Source organism: Ylistrum balloti, unplaced genomic scaffold (genome assembly GCF_031769215.1).
Source record: "Ylistrum balloti isolate Yb309-2 unplaced genomic scaffold, AGI_CSIRO_Ybal_v1 Utg369822, whole genome shotgun sequence".
Taxonomy (NCBI): domain Eukaryota; kingdom Metazoa; phylum Mollusca; class Bivalvia; order Pectinida; family Pectinidae; genus Ylistrum; species Ylistrum balloti.
The window spans coordinates 170,855-188,652 of NW_026781989.1; the positions used below are offsets into that span (position 1 = coordinate 170,855).

General features: G+C 34.2%; 3 protein-coding genes across 3 annotated transcripts; all 3 read right to left on the minus strand.

The window, feature by feature from the left end:
- Positions 1 to 3,258: 3,258 nt before the first annotated feature.
- On the minus strand, positions 3,259 to 4,557 carry LOC132545064 (acetylcholine receptor subunit beta-type unc-29-like). The gene has a single exon (XM_060208732.1). The coding sequence runs from the start codon at positions 4,555 to 4,557 to the stop codon at positions 3,259 to 3,261; it is 1,299 nt and encodes a 432-aa protein (XP_060064715.1).
- Positions 4,558 to 9,400: 4,843 nt separating this feature from the next.
- Positions 9,401 to 11,597, minus strand: LOC132545065 (uncharacterized). The gene is made up of 4 exons (XM_060208733.1): positions 11,187 to 11,597; positions 10,564 to 10,825; positions 10,033 to 10,221; positions 9,401 to 9,717 (listed from the first exon to the last, which is right to left on the minus strand). The coding sequence occupies exons 1-4, from the start codon at positions 11,595 to 11,597 to the stop codon at positions 9,401 to 9,403; spliced, it is 1,179 nt and encodes a 392-aa protein (XP_060064716.1).
- Positions 11,598 to 15,394: 3,797 nt separating this feature from the next.
- Positions 15,395 to 16,933, minus strand: LOC132545084 (beta-1,3-galactosyl-O-glycosyl-glycoprotein beta-1,6-N-acetylglucosaminyltransferase-like). The gene has a single exon (XM_060208753.1). It carries the CDS (start codon positions 16,931 to 16,933, stop codon positions 15,395 to 15,397), a length of 1,539 nt encoding a protein of 512 aa, XP_060064736.1.
- Positions 16,934 to 17,798: the final 865 nt, after the last annotated feature.

A 17,798-nucleotide genomic window follows, 5' to 3' on the forward strand; every position in this document is an offset into this window, starting at 1 on the left:
ATCTTTCATGGATCCTTTCAAGTAAGATTACTGTATTCTCGCATTAAATTGTATGCAACGCCTTAGCTTTTCTCTTCATTTTAACAGTTGATTTACTAGTTATCAGTTATATTTAAAATGTAGGAGGTTTTAAAGAATCACACCATGTCTTTATCTTTTCTTTTTTCTTTTATTTTATAATTTTAAGAGCTATTGAAAAGTACACAATATGAAAAATTAATTTTTTCTCCACTGGCACGAAGGGCAAACATTGTCTGTCTGTCCATCCCTCCATCGTCTTGCGTCCGTCAACTTTTCCTTTAAAAAACTTGTGAAATAACGATAGGCCTAGAGTTACCATATTTTGCTGGAAGGTTCTTTGGATGAAGCCTAACAAAGGTTTCCAAAAGAAATGACCTTGACCTACATACAAGGTTAAAAGTGTCAAATGTGTTAAAACCTGAAAAACAACTTATTCTAAAATACTGGAAGGTCTAGAATGATCATAATTGATCAGTATGTTCCCCTGATGGTGCATAACAAAATTTAAAAAGACTAACCTTGTTTTTACTTCTTGAATATATATTCTGGGCCCCTTGTTGTTATATTAAGTAATATAATTAAGTTATATTTAGTTTTGTTTTCTATTTGTCTTTTACATGGTCATCTCCTTTGCACCACGAGAGATAAACACTAGAGTTTGCATACATCCTTCAATATAAAATCCATTTAATTGACACCAGTGTCAATTACAAAGTTTTTCCTAAATGCATATTTTTTCATGAAAGTCTTCCTGTCATTTGTAACAAGTGAATTTATACATCAACCATTTTACAGAGGGGGAGAAATTGAAGAACTGGAGGACAGAGCAGGGGCAGACATTGTATTTGGGGAGGAAGATGATGATGACGATGAAAGTGAGAGTGATGATGATATTGATAAGAAAGTCATTGGTCCAGGAATCTCCAAAATGTCAACTGCAGATGATGTGGGAACCTTATTGGATGACAGATGTACCTTGGTTTTTCATCCATCAACTAAAACACCTTGCAAACTTGAATGACTGTAACACGAGACATGGTAAATACAACAATTTCTAGATTAATCCGTTAAGTGACATACCTCCACCGTTCCTGTAAGTGAGGTACGGTAGTTTCCATACATCAGGAAGACCAAACGAATATCCTACTAAGGTTACAAAAAAATCCAGATTCGATGTCCATCTAATTGGGACAGCTCCTGCAACCTCCATTGCTCTGTGTTGGCTATGATGTATTAACAATTTTGCGAACTCTGAATGCTTTATCGATTTTTGTTTATATTGACAGCTGGACCTCATATAAACCACTTGTTCAGATTCATATCACTTAATTATTACTAAGACAGCTTTTGTCTTTGAAATTAGATATTTCAAAGCACTTGAATCACTGTTTAATTCTACCGGTAACCGCGTGTAAAAAATGAAACTAGATGGTTGCATGGAATGTACATGTATTCTTGAACTTTTAGACTAAGAAGATTTTCAAACATTTGCCTCGAGACTTTAGTGTTTTGGTGTTGGGCTCTCAAATATTGAGAACGTACATCTGTAGAAGGGCCGACTTTTAGTCATATATTGTTTGTTTTGTCTTCCTAATTATTCATTCGTATTTATTAGTTTCCGGTTATAGCTGTATGTCGTCTTAGAGTATAGTCTAGTATCGTCTGCTAGTATCGTATCGTGTGGTCAGTGGTCAGTTTAGTCTTTGTCTTACGTCATAGTCTTATGTCTTATTTTATTGGCTCGTCGATTTCGCGGTAGTTTTTATGTTCCGGTCATTGTTTCATTGTGTGAGCGGCCGGCAAAGGACGAGCATCGTAAGTTTAATCTTTATTATCCTGTACTCCCCTACTGGTGGTATTAAATTATTATATTTATAAAGAGTAAGATTTATATTACTTTGATGTCAAATAGTTTCATTGTTATGTATTGGTACAAAACTACGATAAACCAGTAATGAATTCAAATGACATATTATTTGAATCTGTTAAAATCTATTTTTCGATATATGTACATTATACTATTACATAATGATACAGTTAATTTAGTCCGGATTTCTAGTTTCTCTGTTTGTAACTTTACAGACTTGCCCTACCATCCATAGTGGTCGCAATACATGTATGTAAAATAATTGACAAGGTTCCTACAAACAAACAAACATACACGGGTAATTAATTATATATGTATTCCACTAAGTATGTAGTAACTTATAGTATTCAGGTTTATTTATAATACTTACTTCATATTGTAAATAATAAACTAGGAACGCATTGTTCATAGAAATATCTTATATTAATATTATTCGCTATATCTGTAATGGAATTATGTAACAACAGTTTAATTTAATTCAATATAACTCAATACTGTACTAGTGTTGCAAGTATACAGTTAAATGATCTATTTGTCAAAGTGATATATGTATATTTTGCGTGTGTGATATTTGTTATATGGTTAATGTTATTTGTGTATTGTCATTGCAGAGTTCGTCTTGTACGTACACCTGTCTATGTTGGAATAAACAGACCGAATGGTCCACCTGAACTTACGCAGGCGTCACGTAATATATATGCATGAAAATCTGACCCTGTAACACATCAAGCTTGCAAACAATTCACATCACTTGAACATGTATCAACATCGTCAGGTCGTTCGCCAAGTGTGGTTCAAACAGCATACAAACAAAAAATGGCATGTCATAATTCTGTAACAACATCGCAACCTGCACATTGAATCATGACAAAGTATGTACCTGATATCTGATAACATATAAAGTACTTTCCAAGAAGTGTTTACAAATTATCATTACCCCTTACACATTTAAAATCACTTTGTGTAGAAAATTAAAATTTAGACGTTACACATATGTTTACGAAATGAATTATTTAAAACTGTTAATCACTTTTCTTTCATCTTAAATCATGCAGGTGCGAGAAGATCTGTTTCCTTATATCGTAAAACGCTATACACTAATAATATATAATGATTAACGAACGTGATTTGAAATATGTAAATTATGAAAATAATGTAAATCATAAATCTATAAATTTACATTAATTTCTTTCAGAAAAATTATATCTTTGGTTTCTTTTCGAAAACGCAAAATCACAACTAGATGTATAAAAGTTATATCCTTGATCTAGCAGTCACAAGAATTTGAAGCATTTGCGACTGTCGGTAGTTAAAAGCTGCGACAAATAACTTAAAAAAACTTAAATCCCATCAAAATTATAGAAATTGTTTCAGACGTAAGTGTGAATCAGATACACCATGAAAGTCATATTGATAATAAGAGAAGACATTATGACAAACAAAAGAGATGCCTTATCAAATGCATGGCCTACTGTTTTCCAAGTCATGTCAACCTCCAGGTCATTGTCGGTTTTAGGTGTTGTTAACTCTCTTTCATTTTTTAATTGTTTCTGCTGATCAGCTGGTGATTTCCTGCGCGAAACATCTTTCTTGTTATTTCTATCACTTGACACAGGTTCAACGTTAATTTCTACCGGTTCCACTATAGCAGCTTGCGATTTCCTTTTTAGCCATTTGAATTGCATAACATTAACAAAGGTTACATAATTTTGTGGTATTTTCTCCTCCTCTGACATGTAGACCTTGATCGATAGGATAGTAAGTAGCATGATTAAGACACTCATGGCCATCTGTGTGAGTAGAAGGTAAGACAGCACGGATATTTGGGGTTGGGACGCTTCCGGTAGAGCATCTGTCACGATCGTAAGATACACTGCTATAGATAGTAGATTGGTGATTGAGAACCCTACTCGTTCCCCAGAATCGACCGGAAGTATAAATACGAAGGAGTTTATAGCCGTCATCAGACACAACGGTAAAATCATGTTTACTACGTAAAACACATACCGCCTTTTGAACGAGACTTGCATTTCGACAGCCTCAAACATATCAGAAATAACTTTCAATCCAGTCGTGGATAATTCCCATTTCGAATTTGGACTAAACAATGTCACATCAAGCTCTGAATTCAAAGCAGTGAAAGAAACTTCCGACGGAGTAATGAACCAGGGCGTAAATTGTACTTTACATACCTGACTGTCAAAAGGATAATACTTCACGTCGGCATCACAGGAAACATCAAAGACGTCCGCCGGCATCCAGGTGGCGTCACCGGTGTACGTATACCGGATGTAGAAGTCATCGGTGCCGAGAAATTTCAAACTGCTGTATGTATTTGAAAGCATCATATTTGGTTTCCACACCTCTTTCTGTGACAGGAGCGTAGAAGTAAGACCACCGTAAGATGCTGGTGTCCATGTTAGCCGGTTGTCCACCCAGGTAATCGTGAAAAATCCTGTGATTGAAAATTTTCCTTCAGTTTCGTCGAAACCTTGAATTGTCATTAGGCTAAATCTAATATTTACACTTAGCGGGACAGAGTAATCTGTTCCAGGTCGGACATGTTTCTGGTAACTTGTCATTAGAGCGGTGTAGAGGTTCGTTCCCTCTGTTGACGACTGGGACATTGACGAAGGAATCAATGCCACTAAAGCTAGTATGATAAGCATTTCCTAAAGAAGACTGACTTCCAAACTGGAGTGTAATAACTCAGAGAATCGAAATATCTTGTTAGGAATCGTCTTATGAATGGTAGCATATGACGCTGGATATAATCCGTAAGTATTGAATATTGAAAGAACAATGAACAAACTGCCGACTTCAAAGTAACCAAATATTGTGTCAAACTTTGTCATGTGAATGCTTATATATGTGGCACTGAATGTAATTCGTATTCAGTGTCACACAATAGATGTGGTATCGGCAGTCATGGCGTACATTGAGATCTTTTGTAAGTGCTAATGGGTTATTGACTGGTAGTCACGCTTATTAAAAAGAACACGTCTATTGTATCAGGAAACATATCATCACGTGCTACATTAAAGTAATAAGATTTCTGATAATGTATACATATATATTGTTGATTAAATCAAAAGTACATTATATTTTAACTGATACCTGCTATTGTTTTGCAATTATCAATGAAGTTCTCCCCGTCGACACATTTTGTCTACAGAACAGAGGTGATTCCTTTTTTTTTTTTTTTTTTTGAAGATACCGACGGTTTTTTTTTTTTTTGTTTACATGTGCGATCATTAATCGTGCCTTGTTGGATGTCGTTGTGTAGCAAATGTCCTTTTGTTCTAGTCCACGCATTGGCCGGCTTCACCAGTTAATTTCTCCATTGTGTTAGTAGCCTATTGTAACTTCGATCACGACTTTTTAAAACCAGAACTCATGTTACCAGGGACAAATCATCCTTAAAAGAAACTAATTGTTCAACTTGTGGGGTATCTAATACATCACAGTTGTATCACAGATACTGCCGGGGGATTGAAGAGTTAAAGAAGATATATTTACAGTTCTGTTGTGTAGTCTCTATTGGGTCATACCAATACATTTTATCTTTACATTTCGGTTAACGTCAAGACTGACAATCTTTCCGGACAAAATAGAATCAGCTCTTTTGCTAGTCCATCGATTGTCGGGATTCCCCCTTAAGTGAGTATAATGTCTAACGAATGACAAATATTACTACTTCTTTCAAGTAGCGTAAATAGAAAAATAACAGCCAAAATGTAAGTATATATTAATGTGTGTGTGTGTGTGTGTGTGTGTGTGTGTGTGTGTGTGTGTGTGTGTGTGTGTGTGTGTGTGTGTGTGTGTGTGTGAAGGTATGTATAGATGTGTACATCATCTGTACATACTTTTATATGTGTAACGATGTTTATTAGTAATATAATGTGAAATACATATATATTATAATTGTCTGTAGAAAAAAATGAAAAAAAAAACCCACAAAAAAAGAAAAAAGACAAAACAAATACATATCTCCTTAGCGCGAAAATTGATACTGTGTAATTGCAAATATTCCTGAGGTATTTTATTTCTTTATGTTTATGAATTCGCGGATCTAAACGACTCGTAAATAAATATGTTTTTCTTTGGTAAAACGTTCTTCTTAAACAATACGCAAGCCATTAGTAGTGGTTCTCAAAGTACAGAATAGGAGACGCATTTGTATAGTTTTGTATATTTAAGAATACATCACTTAAGTATTGTAACATTTGAATTTTAGCCCTAATACATACTAACTCACTGACTAACAGACACCGACTACACGGTGAATCATGAATTATTCTAACAACAACTGATCGTGCCTTTTTAATCCCTACACCAACGATTATAGAGATTAATAAATGAATGCCAGTTAGGGGGAATCGCCTGATCATACATCTTATAAAGAGAACAAATTACAATAACGTGATATACGTCAATGTGTCTATTACGGAGAAATTAACAATGGCTTCCTTACGGTATCCGATACCAGATCATACAATGGTTGTGTGACGCCGCGTTATACATGACCTTATTATCACCTATAGCAAGGTCTGTTATCGTCGTCGGTTGGAGTAATTAATAACAATTAACAATTAGCGTGACTTAATCTTTAATCGCAAGAACCAGAAACGATAGCCCCATGTCGTTCCTGTAGATAACTTGGTAATGCCCACACGAATCCGTTCACCAGTACATTTTTTCAGGGCCATATATACATATGTGTGTATGTATGTTTTCCCATTTTTGGGACTAGCGAATATTCATTGAGAAAAATGATCCATAGGTATTTTAGAGAACATATGCTATATATATATAATTCAACATTGTATAACTACCCGTAATAGTTTTTCTTTACGGGAAACACAATATTAAAATATTCTGTTCGCCGCCATAACAGAAAAAAATATTCACCGTAATAACCGGAAAGATTTATACATGTTTCATTGAATTCAAACCCCAATATAGCAAAAAACATACACTGTGCTATTTGTACCTGTTTAGGCGAAATTTGTCTCGGGCATACAACCGAATTTACTTTTTCTATACGACATCAAAAATACACTTTTATTATTTAAGCATTGAACCTCTTTCAGTTGGCATTCATGGTCATATGAATCAAGTGAATTCGAATGTTTAGTGGAAAATTTGGACGCGACCGACGGAATACTTCGAATTAAACGAGCTCTTTGAGTTATACAAGTTCGAGAAAAGTTGATCGACTATGTCTATATATTCACATTATTAGTTATAAGATAATTGCGCCATTTGGTCTTTTTTCATAGAAATTATTACAAACCTCGCAATGCTGACAGCATGTTTCATGTTCAAAAGCCCAAACTACGTAGATTAATACATGTAAGTTACATTTCTATATGATTTCAAAGTCAATTCCTAACTTATATGTAAGATATTTGATTGATCGTGATGTTCTGTAAGTCGCATTTCACTTTAATAATAAGCATTTGTTCCTTCATGTGATAGTAAACATGTATGTATGTTATCGATAGATAAATATTGAGACTTATTTTACAATAAGTGTCACGTGATTAGCAAAATGTTTGCTTTACATTGATGATGAAAGCATGAACATCACAACATTGTCAGTTCAGAAATCGGTGACTTCAATTTTCAATCAACAAAGAACAGACAAAAGAAATTAAGGCGGAGTCATTCAAAACTTTTGTATTTTCGTGCTGAATATAATCATGTAAAACATATAAAATGTATATATGAAAAGCAATCAGACACCATTAGACGCACGTGTGTAAACATAGGTAATATTACATTTACATGTATTTAGCCTTCACATCGCACCTTATCATAATTGTCTCCATACTTAGTTGCACAGTTTTATCTAGTAGAAGGGAGGTAACAATGTCATAACCTATCGACAGTGTCGTTATTGGATTAAGGGAGGTAACCCATCTTCTATCTAAATGAGTCAGAGACGTATATATCACATATGATATATACGTCTCTGAAATGAGTTGGTCATTCAAGCGCTTACTAAATATCCTTTATATACAGGTGCTGTATCAGAATAATAATATAAGATATACGAAGTTTCAACAAGATTGCAAATCTCTGGATTTTATCGATAAAAAATGGAAAAATAATAAATAAGTATGTGTCAAGTATGTACATGTATATTTATACGCCATCAATGAAATAAGGAAACAAAGGCTTGATGTTTACTGAATGTTTAATGTTTATTCAATGCTAAATGTTTACTGAATGTCTAATGTTTATTCAATGCTTGATGTTTAAAACCTCAAACTACATTAATTGGCTGATTACAATTGTCCATAATTTGCAATCGATCAACATGTGAACACAATCAAAATAGACATAGATACACTCTTCTGTTGTATCGACGAGATCCGCTGTATATGTCCAAATAAGTAATGTCACGTTCTCAAAATGAGAAATGAGAAGGTAAACAACAACAGAACAGTCGTACATGTTGATCGATCATGATGTCTTGAAGTTCACATCTATCTTAAATATAAACACTTGCTCTTTCATATGATAATATCAATATGTAAAAGGTGATTAGTAGATTCGTTAACTGAGCGATACCACAGAAAACATGAGCAATTGCAAATTTTTACAAAAAATGACCGAAATTGGAAATCTCTATTTCATATTTACTCAAATACTAAATAATGCACATCAATTTTGAAGAGTTAAAAAAAAACTCTTTTGCAAAATTGTTTAATGTAAATCTTCCTACATGTACTTTATACAGCTTGAGCTTGAGTTATTCAAAACTTGGCTACGTTTTTATTTTTACGCTGAAATATGATCAGGGCAGTATTTATCATAATGCATATAGGAACTGCAAAGACACGGCATTAGAATACACGCTTGTACACACAGGTTATGTCACATTTGCATGTACTTTATATCAGACCTTGCCCGTTCTGTTTTATCTAGCATAACTATCGGAAGGTAGTCTACCCCAAAGCGTAATGAAATAACAAGAACTCTATAATTATTCTATATGAGAACCTGTCTTGGTAGATCAGATTTACAGTTTATAATACCAGGTAGTCATGTTTCCGCAGACTGAGTTGTCTCCCCCACTTCCACTCGCGGAATAGCGCAACCTGATCAAAAGATGATAAAATATTAGAGATTCAGGAGAAGAGATGTAAACAAAGAAAACGACATGACACTCGATATGAATTGGATGAATATTCCACTATAAAATCATGTATTTTCGTAAGGCTTAATTTTCATGTTTTGTTTTCTTCGTCCAAGAAGGCTACTATTATTAAACAGTCAGTTGAAATTTCATCGATTCATTTATTCGCGGACTTCCGCATTCGTTAAAAACAACCACGAAAACAAGAAAATATATTCCTAACGAAAATAAATAATTTTACATACTTTTATGATAAAGATGACGTTTGTCAGCATTTTCCATAACATATATAAGCTAAATCATTTTCTTAGTATTACCGTTACTTGCTAGTTCATACCACAATATCAGTTTTCTTTTAAAAGTAATTAACAACTCTCTCTTTCGTTTCTGCTCCTTTTCGGAGGGGATGGTGCTCGAACTGATAGCCTCCGAACACGTCTTTGCATGTCTCCAAAAATAGGTTGACTTTGACCTTGTCCAGTCACAGATTCGCCTGGTTGGATAATATTCAGGATATCACGGTGTTCAGTAGTGGCTAGTTTTTGTGAGATGCTGGTTACGTGGTCAAGGATTTCTTCCACATTTCTCTGCATTCTGACGAATCCCTGCTCCCTCTCTCCGTCCATTATGTTACGATCACCAACATTTAACTTAAGCACAGACCTTGAGTCTTGTTTCCTCCCTACAAACCAAATACATTTGCTTGTCATAAGTCATTCACTTACTGATTAACATTACATTGTGAAATCTCGATGAAAATCATAAAGCCAAATGATATCGTTAAAAAGTGCGTTATAAAAGTCTACCGATTTTAATAAATGCAGTAAACCGAATTAGCACGCTATCATTATCTAGATAACGAATTGTGTAACTGATATGAGCATTGTTGCTTAATTTCTCTAGATACTTTGTAATACCACTGCATTGTTAATATATACATAAATATACATCTAGTATCATCATGACATTAAAAAACCCTGATATTTGACGTACATACTTTCGAAGGTCATATCATCCAAGTCCTGCAGTAGCTTTTTAAGGCGTTCGGCATTGTTAGTTTCGGGATCTTTTTGTCGCCAAAATAGCAGTCCTCGGAAGCACAAGTTAAGGTCGTTTGGTTCGTCTTCCATCGCATGTTGATCTATATCTAGTAGTCTCTTTAACTCTTCACGGGTGTGTTTATCTACTACAAGAGCAAATACATAACTAAAAAAGATTGAGGATGTTGAAGATTACTGAAGATATGCCCGATTTATGATTAATGTAAACAATACCGTATATAAATAATGGGGAGTTCATCTTGCCTTAATACTTCGCCTTGTTCTCATTGTACTTTTTCTGGAGTCCCCGTGTGAAAGTTTTGTTCATATTATGCCATATATTTGCTGAATCTATTCAAATTGAGTTTGGGTTATGACTTTGTTGACAAGTTGGTATTTTCTTGTTGTTTGTTTGTTTCGTCATCTTATATGAATTGGATGATATCTTAGTGTTTTGATGATAAATATATATATTGCAAACATCCTACCACATTTCGAGGCGACGAACTGTATCGTAGAAAGAGCTTCTTTTGGGGCTTGGTCGCTTGTCGCTTTGTAACTATCAGCTAAAGTACGTTTGCTATCGTCTGACCATTTTTGTATCGCCTTAAGTGCTTTTTCAATTTTGTCAGTAAAGAAATCGTCGTTTGATGACTTTGTCATTTCTAATAGTTCCAATATTGTTTGGAGTTTCCTGTCGCTTTGTTTACTTTTTTGCTGAAGACACACAGTGGAAATGTCGAGAGCATGCTGAAATAAACACGCATTAAGATACTGTTATAAAACAAACTATAATAAGACCAAAAGTTATCAAATGAAATGATGTAATGGTTTATACCATACTTGTGTTCATCCGGCGGAACGTTCTCACGCTTTCAACGCAGGAAGACTTTTTATGTGTGTACTTAGGTGAAAGAGAATAAGTCTGTGTCCTTACTTAATGACCTGTTTAATGTTTGTTTAATAGTGACTGTATACTCGCCTTGAAAATTCGAAATTTGTACTATAATCATTATAAACAGCATATCCCAAATGACTCATGATAAATAGAAATGTGTTTTGCTAAAATCTTAGACATTTTAAAGCTTTTTTCAATAAAGTACAATGTTACCTTCAACGTCGCCAACTCCTTTGAAATGGCAGCATGTTCACAAGTGACTTTCTCGAAATGTCTTTTCATTATTTTGTCCAATTCTTCTTCATTTCCGTTTTCATTTTTTACAATGACGGTGTCGTTTCCTATCACGACACTATCTGCGATAGTTTGGAATTTAACATGTTTAAGAATTTCTTTTATGCTTGTTTTGTATATCTTTTTTTCAGTCTTTATTTTCTCAACTGTCTGCTCCAGTCGATCTAGTTTCTTTTCAACATCCCTGTTACGGTAATACGTTTTCCATGGTTTTGGTCTTTTCTTTTTTAGAGGCTTTGCTGTGTCGTCTACTTTTCCAGATTCGACACTTGGGGCATCATCATCCACCTGCATAGACTCCGTTGCTGGGGTTACCTTTGACGTTGCCATTTGTACTCTACGTAACTCTAAATATACAAAATTTTTCCATATTATCTGCAAATGGAACAGCAGCAGTAACAGAGGGCAAATCATAATGAGGAAATTATACGAATCAGTTAAATGACCTACAAGTTTAACACTTTACAGCTTTTCTTACAGAATCTGACAGAAAATCCATATTCAGATTTACATAACGTTTAAGTAAACAAGTGTCCTTACCTCACGAGTTGAAACCGACCAAAGTAAACAGAGTGTGTAATTTATGTAATGATATTTCGTTTCGTTTATTTGGTGTTACTTTTCTCTGTGCAAATTATAAAAAAAATCTAGAAAGATTTACGTTATTATCAACAATGACTGGTATGAAATATTAATTTTACCCAAATTGTTTTATAATTAAAAACAAAATCATTATCGAGATTTAAAAAGGAGGCAGTTAAACACACACAAACACACATTTTATCTGTAGGCCCATTTAAAACAAACATATCATTAGCATGAACGCATTAAAACACATACAGTCATGATATATATAGAACCCGTAAACTGAACAATATGTTACTTACCTAATACTCATTCCATGGAAAGTACTAGACGATCAACTGTTATATGTGATTATCGCATACTAAAACCTTCATAACTTGTAAACTTCTGACCATAACCTCATATAGTATACACGTTATTGATAATCTTGAAATGGTACCCATTGTTACCGATATCTTATATCTATATATATGTATACATATATCTTATGGTATATTAGTTAAGTGTGATAAATTATCTAATTAGATGAGATACCTGACAGAACCATTATCAGTTGTTTTCTTCACAAAATGTCTTATACAAAATACAATTTTAAAAGCGCTATTCATGCAGGTGTTTTTTCGAACAATTTTGTAATTGTATAGAAATGAATATTATTCTAGCTAGTAAAGAAGATAATTTTACAGAACATTGTGGTAGTTCTGTAAAATTAGCTTTAAAAGCACGCGTTATCTAAACTGAAGATCACGTAGAGTCGATCTTATCTGGAAAATTAAACTACAGCGATCAATAGTTGTCTTCAAACACAATGACGACGCTTTTTTATACGGCTGTCACTGTGTTTAACTAAGGTTTGAATTGCACCTTATTTGCGGAAGTATTGACATTACACGGGTCGTAGTGTTTTGTACACGAGAAAATAAACATGCTTTAGCACGAAAATCATTTTATCATGAAAATATGAATACACTTGTCAAAATCTACTTTCTATCACCGAACGTTTCTAACCGTAAATATACTCAATTTTGTAACTATAGCATACATATCTTCTAAATGATCTTGCAGTTGTTCAAGTCAGAATGTACATATTCCTGTTGTAGTGTGATCTGCCTTGTGTGTAAATTGCATAACATTTTCTATTGATCCGTAGGTACGGGCTACAATCAATGTGTCTTAAAAATCCTGTTCTACTACTTATTATATTAGGGGACTTGGTATAAGGTGGACCTTTAAAGTTAAAAATGATGTTTTGTGTTCTGAATTCAATGTACCTATATGACAGTACAGTGAAACGCCGCTCTTTTAGGGTGGCCTTGAACATGGATGGTTAAAATCAATATCATTATATCCTAATAATACAAATATTGAACTGAGCAAGAACGAGGTCCTCCTTGTCAAATAAGCTCTTATTTTCATTACTTGATCACAAATGGGCAATTATTTATCGGAACAGTATGTATTCTGTCAACATCATAATATATAACAATAATATAAGAATATAATTATCTTGGTACATATATACAAATGTCATTAGAACAATATAAGTTAATGTTTTCCCTATAGCCATAGCAATGCATTTTGAAAGAAATGTTTGCTATCTCACTGTATAATTAGTCGATGTCTACTGTGACTGTTCGTGTATTTTTAATCTTCGTTTGAATACAACCAAATTACTCATTGTCAATTTTAAAGCTTAACACTACTGTAAAACGTTCACTTTTACAATTAAGGTATAAGAGCTGTAAAAAATATATAAAGACATTTAAATTGATATTTAATAGTCAAAACTAAAGCCTGACAATTTGCCAAATATGTAACCAATTACTTTTTATGTTACTTTCCATATTTTTCTTTAAAGATATTTTCCACATCTCAATCTCTTTCTCTGCTCTAATGTGTTCTGAAGCATTAAGTTGCCAAAAGGCAAATAACTCCTACTTAAGAATATATTTTTGTTTTAGTATGTTCTCCTTCTCTCTGCAGTTTGTACTATATCATCATGTGTGTGTACACCTGCTTGTACGGGGTATCATAACTCTAGACCCGGCTAACATTAAAGCATTTTGCACATGCTGTAGATTTAAATACAATGGCTATCAGCTCTAGTGACTTACAGTTGATATAATGTAGCATTACTTCGGTTGTTTCAATTGATATTGATTAATTAATTAATTAATTAATTCTATCCGTAGATGAAGAAAGTTGGCAGATGATATTGAAAATTTAAAAGTATAATCATCGTGATGATGTTAATAATTAGGATTGATTTTATATAAGATATAACTCGTCTCCAAGTTTTAATTTTTCTCGCCAAGACTAGGAAAACTCAATCATAAAAGACACATTTAGTAAAGTCACATATAAAAATTAAAACAAATCTAAGATATTTTGGATCATGTAACTCCGATAATTGATATTTTACAGGCTTCGTTGTCAATACGTAGAAGACAAAATCAAACAAGCAGCCATTCGTTGAGTCATTTTCAATTAATGAATGGACAACGTTTCATGTTATATTGCGTTAGTGACATAAATTAAAAAACAATATTAAATGCACGAATTCACACTGAATAAAAGTCGGATTTTCCTGTAAGAGGTTCCATAAGAGTTTAATTAGCTTGTAAGTCAATATTAGTTTAAGCACCATTTAATTTCATTGAAGTGTGTTACAAGTCTGTCCATGTTTTGTATTTTTTGGATAAATTTATTTTGATCATATTTCACAAAGCCTAGGGAGATTTTTTTCGCTCTAACTTTCGCTTAAGATGAGATAACATGATACGAAGCAGACAGCTTGACATGCCGAATAAAACCATTTTTATACATTTCACAGAAATACATATATGATATATACGATACCTTTTTCTATGTGTGAATTAGATTACTTAAGAAACTCATCCAATGCGTCTTGGCCATGACGTTATGACCGGAAATGTGGAAAAATAAAGTAAATACCAACATGTCATCATAATGATAATCTAAACTCAAATTCAATACAACAAGTTCAAAATATGAACAAAACAAATATTTAGTCAAAGTTTCATGAAAAAGTACTAGGAGAATAAGACTAGGTGTTCCTGAGGAATAAACACATTCAGCTTCATCGATGACATCAGCCATGAAAACTTTTGTGAATCCAAATGAGAACTAGGTGGAGCTATGTATCTTATCTATTCTTTTTGTTATCGAACAGGTTCTACTTACAAGTTTGAAAGGCTTTATGCCATGGACAGTGAAGCGTGTTATCTTAACAATCGATGGTGACTACCTTAACATCCAAACGGTCCTTGTTGGCCATAAATGGAGCGCTCAAAACTGAAAATATATAAAGCATCCACATGTGTCCATCCATCTACATGTGTGATTTAATATTACACTTTAAACATATTGTTGGGTCATTGCTGGATATGATTGTTCTCGAAATAAACAAAACAATCAAAGCTGATCCATTGTTTTCCGTTTTATTGAAATAAATCGATATGAAAGTTAAAACAATATAAATTATTGTCAATAAATAGAGTGATTAATGCGATATTATCGTGTTACAACACTTCACCGCGAACTTTGTACATTGTCATAGTGCCGCCTAGTACATGCAGGGTGTTGGATTTCTCTTTTCTTATCGGTAAATCCACGTCATTATTTTTCTTTGATGCTTGTGCGAGTAACCATTGTTCCTTTTTACCTCGGCTCTCGTGCAACATGACATCTTTACTATGAGCCGAGTAGTATTTTGCATGAGGAAGGTTTCTGTAGTAATACCAGTTTAAACTGTCCATATTATTTAACAATGTTCTGTTACGAATAATATCTTCCAGACAATCTATGGCAGTATTATCCATTTTATAATTGAATTTATTTGCAAAAAGCTGCGGCCTGCTTGTGAGCCAAGTCAAATCTTTTCTACCAAAGACACATACACCTCGAATATACCGACCTTCGCATGAAACTTTATCATTTTCCCAAATAATTGCACGTGACAGGAAATTACCAAAAGTGTGACGTATTTCCATTTCGTAACCTCCAGGTGCCCATGGCAACGTGTTAAGAGTCGCCCAAACGTTTTCTTCTGGTGAGTAAGTGTTGTTTAACCAAGCAATGAATTCTTGTGCAACGTCGTCATTTAGAATGAAATCCACAAAATTTCTAGAGAATGACCCATAAGCACTTCCTTTACTAAGCTGTAGTTTGTATTTAAATGGTTCCTTGTCCTCAGTCGTCTCCACATTACTAGTTCTTGTCAATTTATACTTCTTTTGGAATCTCCATTTTTGCAGCACTGGGTGATTGTATGATTCGATATCATTAGCACCATTTAAAGACTTTAGAATTCTTACAATTTCTAAATTTGTTTTAAGAGGAAATTCTTGTCCCGTAAGGTTTATATAATATTTCCATTTTACTCCGGACTCTGTGCATTTGCGCATGCATTGCATTTCACTTACCACATGCGCGGAACTGGCGTATATGACATTGACGCGGTCCCTGATGACGTGCACATTCGGAAAACATCTGCTGATATTCAGTATGAGGTTATAGACAATGTGATGGGCCTTCCCATCTATATATAAACAATAAACATTATGCGGTCTGTATATAGTCCTGAGTAGCTGTTCTACTTGTTCCGGATCTCTGTGAAGCTTGATTGAGAATGCCAAAGGAAACTCCCTTTCTTCTTTAGCTATTCCGTCAACAGTGTATTTATGTGCAGTTCGAAGCGTGTCGCATTTTTTAACTAATTCTGTGAGTTTACATTCAGGATATTTTCTACTTCCGGTAGGATTAAACCTCAGTGGTTGGATTAGCTTTTTGGCGCCTTTGATGTATATGGAACACGTGCCGTCTAAATTTGGACTCGGCAGGCATTTTGTTGCCAACGGATCACGTGGCAAATCATGATTACAGTACCCAGTTTTCAGTAATGGTGGATCCAAGCGTTCTGAATACATCGGCTTAAATAGCTCTAAAGTTTGCTTCTTGGCATGTCCTTCACTTCCTGGATGAATCCAGAAACTGAAAAATGTTAACATTGAAAACAACTGTACGGCTACAGTAACGATCCAAACACTCCTGATAGGCATGTTGTTACTATTGATACGTCAATTTAAATATGCAATATTCCATGTAACTGTTCCTTTAAAAATCTTCTTTTTAAGTTAAGTACGTCAAATTTCTTAACTGTCATCGTCACTGGTCTCTGCCACTCGTCTCAATAGCTGAGTTTCATTTCATGAATGAGAGTCGTCAGTGCTGAACCTGTGAATATAAATACTCATCAGGGATGTGTATCACTGTCTCGTGATGCTTAGCAAAGGGAAGGGTCCGCCATTTATAAGACATGTATTGTGTTTCTAGGGGCGGAGATTGTCAACTGTCAGTGGTGTCCCTCCCTACGGAACACCGCCGTATATAACAGACAAGGCGATAAAGCAGCTTGCGGGCATGTCACATCACCACAGCAGTCGTTTTTGTGCTGAAAAATAAAATTAATATATAAAAAGTACTACCTATTTTTTCTGTACTTTTACACTTGAAACACGTAAACAAATACCATTACCAAAACAATCATCTCTTTCAGAATTGGGGCGTGTGCGATATGGCTCCGCTCCGTTATTGCCGAAGGACTATTTAGCGTGCCTAATTGTGTTGACCTCATCAGGTCAAATTTCAGGCCTGGTTGAACACATATGCGATTGACGTATTTTGCCCTGAGTGCATTTGTTTGTTACTATATATAACAACGCTATTAAATATACCTGATTTATAACGTTCCCGGACGTATGCAGTATACAATGTACATGGGTACGTCACAGACATCAGTGACTTTGAACAGAAATTTATGAAACAACTCGATCAGAAGGAGAGTTTACTAAGGCACTGGTTTTATAGAATTAATGAAACACTTATTGAATTAAATTATTGTAGAGTTTTGATAGGACAAGAATT

Bases quoted from the DNA above. Each gene is read 5' to 3' on its own strand.
- LOC132545064 (XM_060208732.1), bottom strand. From the start codon at position 4,557: ATGCTTATCATACTAGCTTTAGTGGCATTGATTCCTTCGTCAATGTCC.
- LOC132545065 (XM_060208733.1), bottom strand. From the start codon at position 11,597: ATGGCAACGTCAAAGGTAACCCCAGCAACGGAGTCTATGCAGGTGGAT. The intron at 10,826-11,186 runs GTAACATTGTAC...TGTTTATTTCAG, and splicing joins AGGAGTTGGCGACGTTGAAG to CATGCTCTCGACATTTCCAC. The intron at 9,718-10,032 runs GTATGTACGTCA...TTTGGTTTGTAG, and splicing joins GGATGATATGACCTTCGAAA to GGAGGAAACAAGACTCAAGG.
- LOC132545084 (XM_060208753.1), bottom strand. From the start codon at position 16,933: ATGCCTATCAGGAGTGTTTGGATCGTTACTGTAGCCGTACAGTTGTTT.